Raw genomic sequence first — 20,850 nt, forward strand, 5'->3', positions numbered from 1 at the left:
TGTGTTTTTTTTCGCTTCTATGACGTGCCTGGTCTTGGAAGGTGCAGTATTCTGGGTGCAGCTCTTCCTCCTCTGTTCACTAGCCCTGGTGTTTGGTGTCGGTCTATACACTGTAACACCCCAGTCTTGGAGTACTCCACAGAAGTGTGCATTTACATTCTTCTACTGGGTCGTAGTGGGAGTCCTAGCGTGGCTCTGGATCAACCCTCCCTTCTAAGAGGTAAAGTCTGTCTGACTGAGTGAATGAAGTGTGACTGCATTAGGTTCCACGGCTACGGCTACGGAATCTGAGTGGGTCCTAACCTGCGGTTCTGTGGCGACGTCATACGGCATAACGGTGATTCACTCCCCTAAAAAGGAGTGACCGGGCCCGGGCTTTATACGGGTACACCTTAGCCAAGACGCGCCTAAGTTCCCGCGAGGGACGCAGCCAGGCGGACACCTGAGTGGACTCCCTTCCCCAATACCCTTGTGAGCATGGGTCAGACTCAGACAACACCTCTGTCTATCCTCACTGATCATTTCAAAGATGTTAAGGAAAGGGCACACAGCCTTTCCTTGGATGTAAAGAAAAAGAAATTTATCACCTTGTGTGAGACAGAGTGGCCAACCTTCGGGGTAGGATGGCCACAGGAAGGAACATTTGATGCTGAGCTTATTGAAAAGGTAAAAGGGATAGTCTATGGCCATCACGGCCATCCAGACCAAGTCCCCTATATTACAGTCTGGCAGGATTTGGTCCAGAATCCGCCACCTGGGCTAAGGGCCCTCCTGCCAACATCAAGGAAAAAGACACAAGCCTTAGTTACCAAGGAGGTGGGAAAGAGTGGGGAACAGGATCCTCAGCCCACAGGATCACCTGTACTGCCAGACTCTAATCTATATCCTGATTTAATAGACCCAGAGTGGCATACACCCCCACCTTATGATCCCAGGGTGGCCCAGGGGGCCCAGGCGGCTCCTGCGGCTCCCGCGGCCCAGGGGAAGACGGGGCCTCCGACAGGGGGGCCAGCGTACGGCACTAGACAACGGACTGGACAAACTCCAGATCTTGAACCAGTGAGAGCGCTTCCCTTGAGGGCTGTGGGACCCCCGGGAATGGACGGAGAACAGGCATATCAGTACTGGCCCTTCTCCACCAGTGATCTTTATAATTGGAAATCTCAAAATGCGAATTTCTCTGATAATCCAAGAGATCTAATTAACCTTTTAGATTCTGTCCTTTTCACTCATCAGCCCACATGGGACGACTGCCAACAGTTACTTAAGGTTCTCTTTACCACGGAGGAGAGGGAGCGAATCCAGGGAGAGGCTCGAAAGTTAGTTCCTGGAGAGGACGGCAGGCCTACTGTCAACCCTCGAGTCGTCGATCAGACCTTTCCCCTTAAACGGCCGCCATGGGACTACAATGAGGCTAAAGGTAGGGAGTGTCTCCGGGTCTACCGCCAGACTCTGATGGCCGGTCTCCGAGCAGCGGCACGGAAGCCGACCAATTTGGCTAAGATAGGGGATATTCGGCAGGGGCCCGAGGAGAGTCCAGCGGCTTATCTAGAAAGGATTATGGAGGCTTTCAGACAGTACACTCCTATAGATCCTACTGCAAAAGAGAGCAAGGCGGCAATAATGATGGCTTTTGTTAACCAGGCAGCCCCTGACATTAGGCGTAAAGTGCAGAAAATAAAAAGGCTGAGTGAGAAAACTTTAAAAGACCTGCTGAAAGTGGCGGAAAAAGTCTATAACAATGGGGAGACGCCGGAAGAAAAGTTAGAAAGAATGAGACAGGAAGATAGGAAGTTCCAGGCGGGTGAGGCACGTAAGGCAAATAAGGAGATGGCTAAGATCCTACTTGCAGCCATGGGAAGGGGACAGTCAGGGGCAGATGGCAAAGAACGACCCCGGAGGGAAAGACTAGGCAAGGATCAGTGCGCCCACTGCAAGGAGCATGGACATTGGGCTAAAGAATGTCCCAAGAAAAAGGGGGGCCCAGGAAGGAGAGCATCGCCTAAGAGAGTCTTACTAGCGGGGCAAAAAGAAGATAGTGAATAGGGAAGACGGGGTTCGGTGCCCCTCCCCGAGCCCAGGGTAACTTTGCAAGTAAAGGAGAATCCAGTTAGCTTCCTGGTGGACACAGGGGCAGAATACTCGGTGATTACCAAAACTACTGGAAAACTATCCAATAAGACTAGCTGGCTACAGGGGGCGACTGGAACTAAGCCCTACCAATGGACCACTCAACGAAAGTTAGATTTGAGCTCGGGGCAAGTGAGTCATGCTTTTATGGTCATTCCAGAATGCCCCACCCCATTATTAGGAAGGGACATACTCACAAAATTAAAGGCCCGTATCTACTTTAAAAAAAAAATAATAACTGATAATAAAGGCAATCTTATCAGTAGCCCCCGGGTTACTCAAATCCTGACCTTGGCTCAGGCAGAGTACAGACTGTATCAGCCCATGAAGATCAATCAGGAAGGGGAAATGAGCTACTGGCTCCATGAGTTTTCTGAAGCCTGGGCTGAGACAGGGGGAGCAGGATGGGCAAAGCATCGGCCGCCTCTCTATATTAAACTGAAACCAAGAGCTGAACCAACCCGGGTCAGGCAATATCCTATGCCCCAGGAGGCCAAGACGGGCATAACGCCCCACATTCGAAGGCTTCTAGATGCTGGAATCCTCCGAAAATGCCAGTCAGCTTGGAACACTCCGTTGTTGCCAGTGAGAAAACCGGGTGGAAAAAATTATCGGCCGGTGCAGGACCTCAGGGAGGTCAACGCGCGGGTCCTAGACATCCACCCTACGGTTCCCAACCCTTATACCCTGCTAAGCTCCCTTCCCCCGACACAAATCTGGTACACTGTCCTGGATTTAAAGGACGCTTTCTTCAGTTTGGCAGTAGCCCCACGCAGCCAGGAAATATTTGCCTTTGAATGGCAAGATGAGAAAAAGGAAATTCAGGGGCAACTGACCTGGACAAGGCTGCCTCAAGGGTTTAAAAACTCACCCACCTTGTTCAATGAGGCCCTTCACGATGATTTGGGTGAATACCGTGCCAACCACCCAAAAGTGACTTTGCTGCAGTATGTAGATGACCTGCTACTAGCCGCCCCAACCCCACAGACCTGCTTGGAGGGCACTAAGGACCTGCTTAGGGTGCTAGGTGAACAGGGATATTGGGCCAGTGCTAAAAAGGCCCAGATCTGCAAAGAAAAAGTCACTTATCTAGGATATAAAATAAAAAGAGGTCAGCCATGGCTGACTGAGGCAATAAAACAGACTATGTTAGGGATTCCCACCCCAACTTCATGTCAAAAAGTGCGAGAATTCCTGGGGTCAATAAGGTACTGCCGTCTCTAGATCCCGGGTTTTGCAAAAAAAGCTCGGCCCTTATATAAAGGCTATAAAGTGGGCCAGACATGGAAATAGACTATGCAAATGGAAGACGCCTTCTGGGCCCTAAAAAAAGCTATGTTAGAGGCCCCGGCCTTGGCACTCCCTGACCTCACAAAGGAGTTCCACCTGTTTATAGACAAGAGAAAGGAAATAGCCAAGGGGGTGCTTACGCAGACACTAGGACCTTAGAGGCGGCCGGTAGCGTACCTGTCCAAAAAGCTAGACCCGGTGGCAGCAGGGTGGCCTGCGTGCCTGCGAATCATTGCAGCTACTGCTTTGCTGGTCAAAGACGCCGACAAGCTCACCCTGGGCCAGCGTCTGCACATCACCACCCCTCACGCCATAGAGGGGATCTTAAAGCAGCCGCTGGGACGATGGATCACAAACGCGAGGCTGACTCACTACCAGGGGCTTCTGTTAGACGCCCCTCGCATCGGATTCCGGACTCCTGCCATCCTGAACCCAGCCACGCTTCTGCCAGATCCGGTGCCAACAATGCCTGAACATAGCTGCCTTGAGATCCTGGCTGAGACCCAGATGGCCCGGAGTGATCTGCGAGACCGCCCCCTCGCAAACAGCGACCTGACCTGGTTCACGGATGGGAGCAGCTTCGTCCAGGACGGACACAGGTATGCAGGGGCAGCCATAATAGATGAGCAAGGCAGGCTAATCTGGGCCACACGCCTTCCACAGGGGACCTCGGCCCAAAAGGCTAAACTGATCGCATTGACAGAAGCCCTTCGCGGGGCCCAGGGGAAGAGGCTGACGGTGTATACTGACAGCCGCTATGCCTTCGGGACAGTACACATACACGGAGCCCTCTATAGAAAAAGGGGCTTCATTACAGCTGAAGGCAAAAAAATTAAGCACAAATCAGAGATACTCCAATTACTAAAAGCCATCCTGCTACCCAAGGCAGTGGCTGTAGTCCATACCCCGGGGCACCAGAGGGGGGACTCCCTTAAGGCCAGGGACAACCGGGCCGCGGACATTGAGGCAAAAAGGGCTGCGGAGGGACCAATACTAACCGATGTTTTGCATCTGAGCTTGCCGCCCCCTGGGATAAAAAAGATACCCCCCCAACCGGACTATTCCAGCACGGACTTAAGGTGGGCCACAGAAAAGCTGCAAACAATGCCGAACAAGGACGGCTGGTTCCAAAACGGAGAACATCGCCTGATAGTCCCTGAGGCCTTAGGGAATCACCTACTAAGGCACTTGCACCAGACAATGCATCTTGGCAAAAAAAAGATGTTACAGCTGCTGGCCATGGCACGACTCAGATTCAAATCACAAAAAAAGACGACAAAGGACATTGTCAAAAACTGCCGTGTCTGCCAGGTTATGCAGCCGAAAAAGATCAGAGGGACCCATACAGGTACCAGGGAACGGAGGAGACAACCTGGGTTGTTTTAAGAAATAAATTTTACAGAGGTAAGACCAGGAAAATATGGGTACAAATACTTACTGGTCATAATACATACCTTCTCAGGGTGAATAAAAGCCTTTCCTACTAAAGAAAAAACTGCTTTAATAATAACAAAAAAAATATTAGAGGAAATAATTCCCAGGTATGAGCTGCCAAAAAACATAGGGTCTGACAATGTACCACCCTTCACAAGTCAAGTTAGTCAGGGACTAGCCCGGGCGCTGGGGACAGATTAAAAATTACATTGTGCATATAATCCCCAGAGCTCAGGGCAAGTAAAAAAAATGAACAGAACCCTAAAGAAGACTTTGACTAAATTGGTCCTAGAGACTGGCAAAAACTGGGTGACCCTCCTTCCCTTCGCCCTGTTCCGAGCACAGAACACCCCCTATCATTTAGGCCTAACTCCCTTTGAGATTATATATGGTGCTCCTCCACCAATAGTGCCAAAAATAACTTCTGGGGCTGCGCCTGAAGCCCCCAAAAAAGTACTACAGGCTGTACAGGCGCTACAGCGAGTTCAGGGCCAGATTTGGCCTGCGCTCCGAGCTTTTTACCAACAGGGGGAGAAAAAAGTTACCGGACACCCTTACCAGCTGGGAGATTGGGTATGGGTAAAAAGGCATAATAACAAAACCTTAAAGCCCAGATAAAAGGGACCTTTTCAGATTATTCTTGTCACCCCCACTGCCCTAAAGGTTAATGGTGTGGCGACCTGGATACACCACTCTCACATAAAACCTGCCAGCGAGAGCAACCAGGAACAACAGCGCGACCAATAAAAGGCCTCGATGAACCCAACAAATCCTCTAAAGACCAGACTGACTCATGTGGCCCAGTGATAAAAGTGCCTAGAACAAAGATGCTTATGGATTTAAAACAGGAAAAATGAGACACACATGCGGGAAAATTGAGTCCCTCTGCTGTGCATCCTAGAGTTGTGTGACGACCAATGATAGAGAATAAAATCTATATAAAAAAGATACCCCCCAGTCATACACAGTTCTGTGCCAAAATCCACCCGTTGATAAACCTGACTAAAAAGACAAAATGGATCGTTCCGGCACTCAATAGATGATGGCTCTGTTCTAAAATAGGCCTGACTCCATGTCTCAGCCTGTCTATGTTTAATGAGTCTAAAAAATTCTATGTCCAAGTGCTAATATTCCCTAAAGTTATTTACCATCAAAAAGAGATAATATACGATGAATAGACAAAAGACACAGACAGAGCCGAGTTAGTTAAAAAAAAAAAGAAAGCCCTTTACTACAATAACCGTAGCTGCCCTTTTTGGCCTAGATATAATAGGAACAAGGACAGAGATCTCAGCCTTAGCCATACAACATAAAAAATTTAACCATCTAAAGGCCACCATAAATAAAGACATAACCAAAATTAAAAAATCCATCTCCCTTTTAAAAAAGTCCCTAAGCTCACTGTCTGAGGTGATGCTACAAAACCAAAAGAGACTGGACCTTGTATTCCTCCAACAGGAAAGGCTATGTGCGGCCCTTAAAAAAGAGTGCTGCTTTTACGCTGACCACACTGAAATAGTTAGAGATACTATGGCTAAAGTCAGAGAGGGACTAACAAAGCAAAAACATAAACATAAACAAAAAAAAGGATAGTTTCAGTCATAGTTCAATAGCTCCCCTTGGCTAACTACTTTGCTTTCCACTATACTAGAACCCCTAATTATAATCCTGCTCATTCTCACTTTCAGGCCATATATCCTAAATAGGCTGGTTAGCTTTATAAAAAAATGGGTTAACACTGTACAATTAATGGTTTTGCGACAGCAGTACCAGAGCTTAAAAATAAAAGACATTAAAAGCTCATAAAATACAAGACCCCACGCACGAGCATGAGTGCTCGTAGGTACAAAGAAAAAGGGGGGAATGTAGAGTAGGACTAAAACAATATTTTAGTTTGTTTGATGGTGACTTGTTTTTTGCTCTTAGCTAACAGCCAAATTCCGCTTCTGTACACAAAGCTTGCTTGCTTATTGCTTGATTATGATAAAGAGCTAAAACCATGCTCAAATGCAGTTAAAAAAAAAACAAAAAACCGCACCGCAGGTGGCTTCCTGATAGGGAGGCCGGCTGTGCAGGGCGAGTGTCCTTGGGGAGAGAATCTCCTGGGAGGGAATCTCTTGGGAAAGAGTCTCTTATCGGAAATAACTAGCAAAAGACTCCAGCAAAAAAAAAAAAAAGTATAAAAGCTTTGTTTTTACCCCAGGACGGGGTCCTGGTTCGTAAAGAGACCACTGCGTTGGTGCTCTGGGACCTGGACCCTAGCTCGAGCCAGTCAAAATAAAACTCCTTTGCCTTTACAGCCTCAGTGACTCTGTCTTTCTGTTCCTGGGGCCGAGAAAAACCGGCTCTAACAATAATGCAAAATACCAATGGCAAAGATAGAAAATATAAATGTTAGCAAAAGATAAAAGCAGTTATAGTGAACTGAAATGAAGAATCAAATATAGTACGGATGTCCTCATTTGTAAATGGATTGGATTCCAAAAGTTTCTAAGTTGATTGCTTAAAACTCAAAATTATTAATGGTAATTAGGTTTTCAAAGTAGTCTGAAAAAGTTTTTTTTTTTTTTTTTTTTTTTTTGAGACAGAGTCTCACTCTGTCGCCCAGGCTAGAGTGCCGTGGCATCAGCCTAGCTCACAGCAACCTCAAACTCCTGGGCTCAAGCAATCCTCCTGCCTCAGCCTCCCGAGTAGCCGGGACTACAGGCATGCGCCACCATGCCCAACTAATTTTTTATATATATTTTTAGCTGTCCATATAATTTCTTTCTATTTTTTTAGTAGAGACAGGGTCTCGCTCTTGCTCAGGCTGGTCTCGAACTCCTGAGCTCAAACCTTCCACCCGCCTCGGCCTCCCAGAGTGCTTGGCCTGAAAAAGTTTTTTTTTTTTTTTTTAAACCCTTTATTTTGAAATAATTCTAGGATTTTACAGAAAAATTGTAAAAACAGTAGAAGGAATTCCATTTACCCAAGTCAGAAAAGTATTTTTAACACAGAAGGTAGAAATGATACACATCTGTAATGAAAAGAGAAAACAATACTCCTACAATGACAGTCAGTAGTTTTTTTTTTAATAAGAGAAATAGAAAACATTTTTAATCTTGAAAACAAGATTTACTCAGCAATGTAGTAGAAGTAGACTATAAATGCATTTGTGAACAAGAGAGTGAAAAAAATCCCCAGATACACATACACCGCCCCACCCAAGAAAAAATACCCAGCAATTAAACAAAGGATGTCCTGAGAGGATCTGCTAATCTTTCATGGCCCTAAATTTCTTTCTGTTCTTTTGTAACTGAAGTATTAAAAAGGAGGTGGTAAACTGCCTAACTGTGAATATAGAGCTCAATGAATTTTTACAAATGTGTACACCTACATAATCACCACCCATATCAAGATTTCTATCATCCCCAAAAGTTCCCTCATGTCTCTTTCTCAGTCAATACCCCATGCTTCAGAGGTGACCACTGACTTCTATCACTACAAATTAGTCTTGCCTATTCTTGAATATCATATAGATGGTCACGCAGCAGTACTATTTTATGTCTGGCTTCTTTCACTCAACTTAATGTCTGTGAGATTCATCCATGTTGTTTTTATCAGCAGTTTGTTCCTTTTTATTGCTGTTCAGTATACCACTGCATGAGTATTCCACAAATTACTAATCCTCCCCCTGGCAGAGATTTAAGTAGCTTCCCGTTTTAGGCAATTATGAATTAAGGTACTATGAAAATTCTTTTACATGCTCTTGGTGGATATACACATTCATTTCTCTGAACCACAAATATTAAATGAAATTTATGGAAAGCCATTGTTTTGGACTGAGCTCCTGCATTAGGCCCAAGAGATCACATATATGACACCAGGATGCAATCATTCATGCTTAGCATCACGTAATCAAACTAAACTTTGAAATGGGCCAATTTTCGAAAAAAAAGATTCACAGGAACCAATCAGAAGGGGACCCAGTTAACCTGAAGTGGCACAATAAGGAAGTCTTCTCTGTTTAACCCTATAAGGAAAGTAACTTTGAAATGACCTATCTACTTTTTGTTCCCTGTTTCTGCTTTCTTTAGCCATTTTCTGTGTGTAAAGCCAATCTCCCCCGCTCAGCTCACTGAAGTGCGTTTTCTAAATCTTTAGATGAGATGCTGTCCAATTCATGAATCACTAATAAAAGCCAGTTTGATCTTCAAGCTAAACATGTCATAATTTTGTCTTGACACAGACTAGGACTACATCTGGCTTTACTGGACACTGCCAAGTTTTCTAAAACCATTTTACACTCCCACCAGCAAAGTATCGGGGTTCTAATTGTTCCACATCCTCACCATGGCCTTATTTTAAATGGTAATATACTTGAAAGATGTAAGATAAAGCCTAGGATCTACTCAAAGTGGGAAATCAGATCAAGACCAAAAAGCTGGGATCCCAAAAGGCAACATCCTCAGTAAAGAGAAGAAAACAAACAAACAAACAAAAAAACCCATCACATCCCATAGAAGGGAGTACTTTTGCTTTTCTTAGTTTTGGCTTTGAGTAGAAGGTGGCAATAGTGGTGGAGTAGGGTCTTCCTAACCACAGTATGGCATCCACTCAAGTTTGGGGTTAGAATTCAATTACTTTTGCGAGGCCAACTGAGAATTTAATGTCAAGTTGTCCTGGGTAGGTAGTGTCCCTGGATTCTCGGGAGAAGCAAATGCAACTCTTTCTGGAAAAATACACCCTAAACTCATGCCAGAAATAATTCATACAAATGAAGTCCAATGAGCTCACAATCAAAAATCGATTTTAAAAACGAAAGGAAATGAGCCACCACAGGAAGAAGCAACTAAATCACACGTACAAAGACTGCAGATATTATAAGTAATAATAAAAAGTATGAATCATTTGAAGAAATGAGAGTATCAAAGTATAACCAAGGACTAAGAAACTGATTTTTGAGTGCCAAATAGAATATGCAGAAATGAAAAGTGTAACTGAAATTAAAAATCAGCAGATAAGTTAAACAGAAAATAGGACATAAGTAAAGAATTTATGAACTAGAAAAATGGAACTGAAGAAATGATCTAAATTCTGAGTTAGAAAAATCTGAGCAGTTAATAGACACAAAAGATAGAATAACATCTACAGAATCTAAGTTCCAGATGAATAAAGAGAAAATAAGGGAGAGATAATTTTACTAAAGATATGAGAATTTTCCAACACTGGTTAAAGATTCCAAAAGCCTCAGTTTCTGACAGCCCAATAAATCCCAGGCAGGATAACGAAAGAAATACACAGGTAATCAGTGAAACGGTAACACACCAAACACAAAAAGAATTTCTTTTTCCAGACAAAAAAGAAATGGAACAATAGAAAAGAACGGAGTCCAGAAGAACTATACGTATGCTGTCAATTTTTGTGAAACTCACCAAGATAATTCAATGGAGAAAGAAAAGGCTTTTCAACAATTGGTCCTAGAACAACTGGACAGAGGTTTAGAAAGTAAGATGAATCTTGATCCTGATCCCACATACAAGTTCTATATGGTCACAAACTTTCACGAATATATGAACATAAATACAAAAATGATAAAAGAACCAGAAGAAAACATAGGAGAATATCTTTGCAATCTTAAGAAAAACAAAGATTTCTTAGCAAGGGCCCAAAAGACTTAATCAAAAAAGAGTTAACTAAGTATAAAGGAGAAAAAAATTGATAAATTAAATTTCATCAAAATTAAAAACTTCTGCTCAACAACAGACACTACTAAGAAAATGAAAAAGCAAACCAGAATGGAAGAAAACATTTGTTAATATACACAACCAACAAAAGACTTGTATCCAAAATACATAAATAATTCCTTTAAATCAATAATAAAATGACAAAAGACTCAATTTTTAAAAAATAGGCAAAAAATTAAGCAGACATCTCTTACCATAGTAGATATATAAACAGCTAATTAGCACATGAAAAGGTATTCAACATCATTAGTCATTAGAGAAATGCAAATTAAAACCACAACAAAATACTACTATACACCCATTAGAATGGTTAAAGACGGACAACACCAAATGCTGGTGAGGATGTGGGAGCAACTGGGATTCTCATACACTGCTAGTGAAACGTAAAATGAAATATTAAACATATACCTACCCTATTATCTAGCAATTCCACTCCTAGGCTTTACCAAAAATAAATGTAAATAAATATCCACAAAAAGACTTGTACATGAGTATTTACAGCAGCTTTATTCATCATAACCTTAAATAACTCAAATGTCTATCCATGGTATACTCATAAAATGGAATAGTACACAGCAAAAGTATGAACTACTCATAAACACAACATGGATGAAATTCCCTGACATTATGCTTAGTGAATGAAGCCATAAACGAGTCCACTTGCATGATTCCTTTTATATTAAATTCAAAAACAGGCAAAACTAATCTCTGTTGATAGAAATCAGATTATTGGTTACCTATTGTGGAATGGAATACGGAATGCCTAGAAATGTATACGATATAACTTTCTATGTTGATAGAAATGCTCTTGTATCTTGATAGGGGTGGTAGTTATTACATTAGCGTATACTCATCAAAACTCATTGAATTGCACATTTAATATCTGTGGATTACACTCTACATAAATTTTACCTCTATTAAAAAAAGAGAGAGCATCCGGACAAAAGACAGATTATATACAAAGGAAAGAATTAGACTGATCCTAACTTCTGGATTGCAAGAATAGAAGCCAGAAGACAGGAATAATTGAAAGTGGCAAGATAAAATAACTGCTAATTAAGAATATATGCTCAGAAAAATTATCTTTCAAAAACAAGAGTGAAATAAAAGACAATTCCATACAAAAACAGAGTTTACTACCAGCAGAAGTTCCTTCTAAAAGATGTTCTTTGAAGAAGATGTACTATCATTGTCTATTTTACATTTCTATTTTAGGCACAGAGAACCCAAGTAACTTTATTTCAAGTCCAGGTGGCCTGAATCCAGAGATCATTCTCTTAACTGATACACTATACAGCCTTTCAATGTAAGAATGAACTTTATGGCAAACATATAGTCATATTTAAGCAAACACTGCATAAAACAATCATTAATTTACAGGTATTAACAGAATAGAAATAAAGCATATAATTTACAAGTCAGCAAAAATGAAAATGTAATAAAATTAAATGTTGACCTGCTTCTTTAACTTACTAATATGTTATGGTAATCTTTTTATTTAGAAAAGCCGTTTAAGAACTTAGGCCAAAGACCCTGTCTTTTTAGTCATGGTACCCCTAACACTGAGCACAGTACCTGACACAGAACAGGCCCACAAAAGATGTGAATTTCAGTGATCTATGGCACTAGATTCTATGGATTTTTTTTTCTTTTTTTTAAGATTCTCCAGGAGTCTAACTATCAGCCTTATTATTATTTTTTTAAGCAACTTGTCAGAGCTGTGGGAAAGAAAAGCAATGAAAGAAATGTGTACTTTTTAGCTTACCTAAAGTGAAATAAATCACTAAATTGTACATGATGAAAGAAAAAAAAAAAGAGGGCAACACATATAGAGGAATGGTGTACATATATTTTGGGGAATACTTGCATAGGGGAGGGAAGACTTTCCCTCTACCCACTGAGGATTCAATAACTGAGACTATGAAATAATCAGATTAACAGGAGAAAAGGTATACAAATTTATTATGTACATGCGGGTATCACAGGAAAAAAAAAGTGAATACCCAAAAAACCAGTGAGATTAGGATGTTATATACCCTCTTCATAGGGGACAGAGGAGGGAGTATGTAGGCAACTTACAGGAGAGTAAATGATTCTGGAGAAAGATGAATGGGGTCCTGAGAAGAACAGATGATAGTCTGTGATGAAGTTTGGGTACAGTGTCCACCTATACTCTCCTCTCCTGTGATAAAGTTAATCTCCCTAACAGATGAAATTCCCTGGGAGGAAACTGACTTCCTTTTGGAGGATCTGTCTTTAGTCAGATAAGGGGAGTTCAGAGAAAGCCTCTCCCTGGCATTTGCTGTTTTTCAAGTGTCTTCAGCTCAAAGTAATCAATATACCAAGGTGTCATATTTTGGGGTGGCATTTCCTGAACTCCTTCACTTGGCAGTATGTCAGAAGGCACTCAAAGCCACAGGAGAGACATGTTTTTTGTTTAAGTGTCAATTTTACCAAAAGATTTTTTTGGAGGGGCAAAGTATTTTCACTGGCTATTAACTTAAATAATTTGTATATTAAAACAAACATCAACATATGGGATAGAATGTAAAATTTTCTGAATTTTTAAGCAAAAACAAAAGGCTTCAAAGTTTCTCATAAGGTTGTATACAATAGAACATGAAAGATGGTCTTGGGGTATGAGTGTGTATGTGGAAGATTGATTTAATTGTAAGAGTGAAAAACAAGTTGTATAGCAAAAGAGAATGAAAAAGTATTCCTATTCATAAGACAGATAAGCATGCAGACTTCCTTAGGGAACATCAGGATTTGCTGTAATAAGTATAGATCCTTTGAAATTCAAAAAGCTTTCTCACAGAAAATTTCATTTGGAACTATTCCTGGTGCTATCATCAGATCCTGACTTAGAGTCCACCCTCTTTGTTGCTCTAACCCCAATTACTACTTATATAACCTTAAACCTGCCCTGTCTACGAATCCTGCTAACGCTTGGATCAAGATTTTATGTCCTTCATGCTCATAGTCTTGCTCTCCCAGATATCCATCTGTCTGAACATGTGTCTAATAACCAAGTCTTGCCTGTATCACACTCATTCTTAATCTCACTCAGCCTGCTCATGCTGCTCTTAAACTCCATCACTTTAGAGACTGCAGTATTAATGGGAGAACCCCCATATAATCACCAATGATATATTATAAATAAGTTAACTATTGTAGCTGATTAGTAGAATCCATTTCCCAAACTACTTATTAGCCAAGCAACTCAACCATATTTACCAAACCAAAGCAAGCCAGATAAGCCAAAATTAACATGAGCTGGAAGGTACCATATATTAAAACATCCTTCAGAATCTCTCCTCCTTTCTCATAAAATGCAAAGTTACATGATCTATAAAATTGCATTTGGATAGGAAAAAATGTTACAAAAATGTTCAAAGACCCTAAAATAAATACATCAATGAAGGACATACTGTAACCATTAGATAAAATAAAAACTTAATTCTTATCATCAGATGGATCAGGTGGATTGAAACAAGAACTTTTAGAAATACAGTAGTCCCCAATTATCCATGGGAGACACATTCCAAGATGTTCAGGGGACCTCTGAAACCTTGGATAGTACTCAATCTTCTATCTACAACACTAAGATAGAATACAAATTTTATATGGGGGGGGATTGAGGGGGGAATCATGAGAATACTATACCTGAGCTGAAACAATTCACAAAATAGAAAAATCAGTATTAGAGTTTCTCTATAAACAACTCTTTTTCCTTTGGTTTCCATATCTAGCTCAATTTTTGCTTAAACCAAAGGAGGAAAGGAGATTTTTTTCACTCAAATAAAAAGGGAGGGCTAGGAGGTCAGGGGAATGGAGAAGCAGAAGCGCATTCAAGTAAGATACTTCTAAATTACTGACTTTAAAACCTGGCTGCGGGCCGGGCGCAGTGGCTCACACCTGTAATCCTAGCACTCTGGGAGGCTGAGGCGCGTGGATCGCTCAAGGTCAGGAGTTGAAAACCAGCCTGAGGAAGAGTGAGACCCCGTCTCTACTAAAAACAGAAAGAAATTATCTGGCCAACTAAAGTTATATAAATAGAAAAAATTAGCTGGGCATGGGTGGCGCATGCCTGTAGTCCCAGCTACTTGGGAGGCTGAGGCAGTAGGATCGTTTAAGCCCAGGAGTTTGAGGTTGCTGATGCCATGGCACTCACTCTAGCCCAGGCAACAAAGCGAGACTCTGTCTCAAAAAAAAAAAAAAAACCTGGTTGCGCATTAGAATTGTGTGGCTCTGTTCAACACCAGGCTCCACTCAGACAAATTAAAACAGAATTGGCACCAGTAAAGCCCAGGTATGGGTATTTTTTAAAAGCTCCTTGGGTGAGTCTACTCTACAGTCAGGCTTAAAAAGCACCATTCTAAATAAAGGATCTAGGAAAAGGATCCTCAGACAGAGATATTAAGTCATTCTTATCTTTAATTCTGTACTATGAGAATCAAAAGAGAAAGGAAAATGGAAAGGGTAACATTTAAGTTGCTAAACTGCAACTGAAATAAATTACATTTCACTTTCTATCAGAAGATAAAACATTAATTTTTGAATTATAAAATCAATACCCCTAGCTATACAACTAATCTGTTTAAAAACTGATACTATAAATTGTTCTTTTTTACTTCCTCACAACTAAAAAACTACTGTTATCTTGCTTCAAGTAAAACCAATCAAGATTCTTTCACTAACTGAACAAACATTTGTTAAGTTTATGGTATATCCCAGACACTACATTAAATAAAAGAAACAATGGCAAATAATTGGAACTAATTGGTGACTAAGCTCCTTATGAAAGGTTCAAGCTACAATGGAAAATGAACAATGACCAAAAATTATGATAACCATTATAAAGGTAGGTATAAAAGTACCCAGTGCTACAATACCTGGTGAACTGAACTAGTCTGGTGGACAAGGAGAGGAGCAGGAAGAGTTGCCAAAATCAGGCAAAGCTTCTCTGAAGAAATTTTGCCTAAAGTGAAAACTAACCCAAGAGTAAGTCATTAATTAGGTGAGTGCAAGGGGAGTGCTGGTAGCCATGGCTGGGGAAAACAGCAAATGCAAAGGCCCTGTGGTGGGGAGGAAATTCAAACATTCCAGGAACAGAGAGAAGATGAATATGGATAGGGCTTATAGAGAAATGAGGAAGGAGAAGAGTAGCTCACAATGAAGTTAGAGAGGTAGACAGATGCCAGATCACACAGGACCTTGGAGATGATGTTAAGGGTTTGAAGATCATCCTGACAACAATGGGAAATTATGGAAAACTTTTAAACAAAAAAGTGACAATCTTTTTGCAAACTGACTGATGTCCACTAAATTTTTGTTAGCACGCTCTTATATAAAGTATGCCCTGACCAGTATTTTAAGAAACTTGGAAGTAATATTTTTATAGAGGTGCTGGAATCATCAAGCTATCATAGCCTGATCATATTAACCATTAAAAGCGATCACTAAAATCTACTTGAATTCCATTTTTACTAAAGGAAGATTTGGACTGTAATTTGTCTTTCCGTGTAGTATTTCCTGTGTGTGGAAGAAACAATGCTGGTCAATCACCCTAACTACACTAAGAGCATTCAACACTTTATGTACCTCACTGGAAATTAGAAAATTAATATTCTGTTTTATTAGTCAGTTTATTATGAGTTACTATATGCACCTATTTAATACTTTATAACTATATAACTATGTAACTATTTATGTGGGCCCTATTTAGAATTTTATCACCTGGAAAGCACCCTCTATCTGTGGAAACGTTCCCATGGTTTTAGTGGGAGGGCTGTCAATAATAAACTTCACCTCTCTAGCCAAGGAATTAGGGATGTGACCTAGACTGGGCCCCTCACTGTATTCAGTTTCCTGGCTATAGTGACGGGTCCAAAGTGTGGTCACATGACCTAAATTGGGCCAATCCCCTAGATTTCAAATACTGAAGCTAGGAGAGGGGTACTTTTATTCCTTGGTAAACAAGCTCTACAAGGGCCCTAGAGCAGCTGATGGCCAACCTCCACATCTTGGAGAAGCCAGAGACAAAGGAGAGACCCTGAAAGTGGAGACAAGTACTTATGACAGGCAGTTCTGATGCACTGTAATACCTGAGTCTAGTCAAGTTCTTGAGACTAGCTGTACCACTACTTTTCTGGATTTACTTACTTCTAGCTCTTTTTTTTTTCTTGCTTAAGCTAGTCTGAGCTGGTTTTGTTACATGTAACCAAAAGAGACCAAACATCCAATGCTATGAAATACAGAATGAATTGGCTTTCAGTAAACAATACTTGCATCACTATCAATTACGCTTTAAGCATTACTTCTGTCCCTGAGATATAATATCAAATACATATATGGTTTTTGTCCCCAGTTTCTGTCACTGTCCTCTAAAATGCTTGGAATTTCCTGAATAATAGGAGTGTCTTTCGTTATTTATATAAGCCACTTTTAAGCATAAGTGAGTTCATACTAATGACGGGTAGGGCCAATCACCAAGATGACCATGGGATTAGAGGGTTGGAACTTTCAGCCAGGTGCACCCACTGACCTCTGCAGAAAGCAGGGTGGGGTGGGAGGGGCTGGACATTAAGCTCAGAAACTCTTCAGCAAGACCTGATGAACTTCTGGATTGCTGAACTCCTACAGTGCCAGAATGGTGGTATACCCCTTCCTCCATACCTTGCCCTATTCATCTCTTCCTTCTGTTCATCTGCATCTTTTGTAATATTCTTTATAATAAACCCTGAGTCCTGTGGGCTATCCTACCAAATTAACTGAACCTAAGGAGAGGGTAGCGGGAATGCTGATTTACAGTCAGTAGGTCAGAAGTATAAGTGACAAGCTACTACTTGTGAATGGCATCTGAAGTGGGGGGCAGTCTCATGGGACTGAACCATGAATCTGTGGTATTTGACTCTAACTTCAGGTAGATAAGTATCAGAACTAAATTATAGGACACCCAGCTGGTGTCTGCTAGAGAATTGGTTGGTGTGTGGGGAAAAACCCACACACATCTGGCACCATAGAGAAACAGAATGTACTTTCAACAGTCCCACAAGGAAAAGATGACACTTATACTCCCAGCAAGAATTTATAATTTTTACAAGGATAAGACATACAAAATTATATACACAATAAAAGATTAAATGCAAAGTCTGAAAAAATTTTAAACTAGAACTTTTAAGATCAGGCCAGAAAAGAACTGAGGTGTACTAACAAAACAATGAATTAGGCATCAGGAGGCCAAGGTCCTCCTGAGTTTTGTGCTACTGTGTTGCCTTGGCATACAACTATTCTAAGGCACAATTTCTTCACCTGGAATGTGGGAATGCCCTATAGTATTTGTAAGGATGCTTGTGGTGCTGACATTAATGAATCACGTTTTTGAGGATATAAAACCATACCCCACTTCATTCACATTATTGTATGTTAAAGTGTAAACCACTTTTCTAACTAGCATAAATACCACCTGTTTTCTTATTTAAGAGTCTATTCTTAAAACATATCCAATTTCAAGCATCACTACCACAAGTAAGGGAGCCCTCCAACTAAAAAATGTGGCCCAGGACAGTGGCTCAATGCCTGTAATCCCAGCACTCTGGGAGGCTGACTAAGCTGGGAGGATTGCTAGAGGCCTGGGCAACACAGCAAGACCCCGTTTCTTCAAAAAATTTTAAAACTTATTCCAGCATGGAATGCACCTGTAGTCCCAGCTACTTGAGAGGCTGAGGTGGGAAGATCACTTAAGCTCAGGAGTTTGAGGCTGCAGTGAGGTATGATCACGCCACTGCACTCTAGCCTGAGGGTCAGAGTAAAACCCTATCTCAAAATAAATAAATAAATAGAAATTTTTAAAAAGCGTGAACCCCAATGAAAGCATTCAATAGAATGAATATTTGGAATAAAGTGGTCTCCCAAAATTAAGGCTTTATCTTCCCAATTACTTTTAAGATATTTAAAACGAGAAATTTTAGCTTTCTTTCTTGATCTTCCTAAAGCATAACTGAGTATCCTTGTCCTGTTACTAATTTAGCCTCCAGAAAACTCTAATTTAGTAGTCTGCAAAACCATAAACTATCTTAAACTAGCAATAGATGAAAAAAAAAATTCCAATAGAAACGTTAGGCAGAGAAATAAGGTGGAGTAAAAGAGCCCCGAATTAGAAATCAGGAGACCGAAGTATAAAAAATTTTACTCTCAATACTAAGTTTCCTTCAAAGGGCAAGATTTCTGATTAAAGTTTTCAGATTGAAATGAGCTAGCTTTGAGGCATTTTATTCTCCTGGTCATAGCTCTGCCTAAAAACAAACAAAAAACTTGGGAAACTTTTCGAAGGTGCACTTCCAAACTTACTTCAGGCCTGGGGTCCATTCCACACGTGGGGCCATGAGTTCCACAAGTGAATTGTTGACACCAAAGATATTCCTCAAACTGAGATTAAAAACAACTTTACCCTCGTATTGCTTTGGCAATAAAAGGGGAACTGTATTCCAAGTCAGTCCTAGACGCCGAGACTAGGCGTTAAGGGATAGCTTTTTCTCATCTAATCAAATTTCAGTGTACCAGCCCCTGCCCTTCAGCCTGGGTCTCGAGAGGAAGAGGAACTGCTCTGCCCCAGAGGTCCCGGGATGCCCTCAGGAGCCAGGGCTCCTATGCAGCTGGAAGCTGCGACGGTTGGGGCCTGGGGTCGCCCCTCGGCCGCAGCCACAAGGGGAGGCCTGAGCGTGGCAGTCACGGGGCAGACTCACCTCAGCGTCTTCTTTGCACTGTGGAAGGGAAGGGAACTCCAGCTTCACGTCCTCCATGGTCCCGGCCTGCGGTGGGTGGGGTGGGAGGGTGTTATCCCGCCGGCTCGACCCTCGGGCTGGTAGAGGCGGCGAAAGGAAAGAGGGCCGGTGGAGCAGTGGGTTGACAAACGGGCGGCGAGCTTACAACTAACAGACGCAGACTAGAGGGTCCCAGCGACCCCAGTGGCGGCGACGGCGACAGCGGGGAAGAGGAGAGTTGGGAGTCTTACACCCGGCCGCCATGCCGCCGCCGTCTCCTCCCCCTGAGTCTCCGCGCCCCCCAGGCAGCCCAGGATCCGGTACGAGCACGAGCCCTACAACCGCCTCCCCTCCTTCCTCCGTCCCCTTCACCCACGCCGCCCCAGCCAATCCCAGCCCACGCTCGCCTTCGGCCCGCCCTCCGCCGCCGCCAGGTGTCAGCGCGCCGCCGCCCTGCTCCGCCCCTTCACGAGAGCGCAGACGCGGGGGGCGGGGCCTCGGAGGCGCCTCGGCCCGAGCTCGCCCGGAGAGGAGGAGGCGGGGCTGCGTTGGGGGTGAACAAGGGGAGGGCCTGGGAAAGGCAGCTCTGCGTGTTCCAGACGGGACGTAGATCCCTTCTTTAGTCCGAGAACACCCTACCCACCAGAAACTGGCATCCAAAAGGAAAGCTATATAGTTTCTCACCTCTCAGAATTCTGCGCGATCTGTGGTGAGGTTATAACCAAAAGAGTAATAAATGAAGAGTTCTGTTTAAAATTACGTTGTGCTACACAGAAAATAATTAAACAGTTCAATACTTTAAAAATTCTTAAAGATATTTTAAGAATACTCGGGAATATGACAACTAAGTTTGGATTAACTAGAAAATCCCAAGAAAACGGCAAATTTAAAAAGTCATCAGATGGGAAACTGATACCTCACTCTCAGTAAATAGTAGCTGATACCCTAAGGTGTCTCCTGTTAATTCTGAGTTTATTAATATTTCAATATAATATTTAACTATGTGGCTTTCAATGTCTTTTAAAGGGAGTTAATACTACATTGTCAATAAAAGTTAGGAATATACTCTCTGGGCCTAGAAAGAAACTATTATCCTTTTTGTTTTCTTAAACAGATGAGGAAACTCAAGGTTAGAAATGGAAGAACCCACACTAAAAAGATTTGTCCACCAAACTGATTCTTAAAAGTACTGCCAGCATAAAAGTAAAAGGCAAGACAGTCAATCATTAAATGTAAATTACAATGGGTAAAAGTGAAAGGATCACATATTTTAGACCTACCCCTACATTCTGTTTTATACTATTATATTACACAACGCACTGCCCACACATAGAACTGTTTTAATAATGAGTACTAGATGGCCAAATTAAGTGCTGCATTTTCTCTATCACTATTTTAATTGTTTTTCACCTTTTAAAATTACAAAACACGTATTACTCTAGTGAGTTTTTAATTTAAAGAATGATTGTGTAATTAACCAGTTTTGTATGTGTAATTAACATATT

At 41.7% G+C, this 20,850-nt stretch overlaps 1 protein-coding gene across 2 annotated transcripts in view; it reads right to left on the minus strand.

Annotated features, from left to right (window-relative positions):
* The window catches only part of STYX (serine/threonine/tyrosine interacting protein), a 54,521-nt gene extending 34,824 nt beyond the window's left edge, over positions 1-19,697 (minus strand). The window contains exon 1 of one of the 2 annotated variants that reach the window (XR_006738872.1): positions 19,328-19,690. Coding sequence is in view for 1 of the 2 variants with exons in the window: in XM_045567016.1 (XP_045422972.1) it covers positions 19,328-19,384 (57 nt within the window). In the remaining variant the exon portion in view is untranslated. Of the gene's footprint in view, positions 1-19,327 lie in introns of both variants that reach the window. The other variant, XM_045567016.1, reaches the window with a different exon arrangement.
* Between the last annotated feature and the right edge of the window lie 1,153 nt (positions 19,698-20,850).

The sequence above is a fragment of the Lemur catta genome, chromosome 1 (assembly GCF_020740605.2).
Source record: "Lemur catta isolate mLemCat1 chromosome 1, mLemCat1.pri, whole genome shotgun sequence".
Lineage (NCBI taxonomy): Eukaryota > Metazoa > Chordata > Mammalia > Primates > Lemuridae > Lemur > Lemur catta.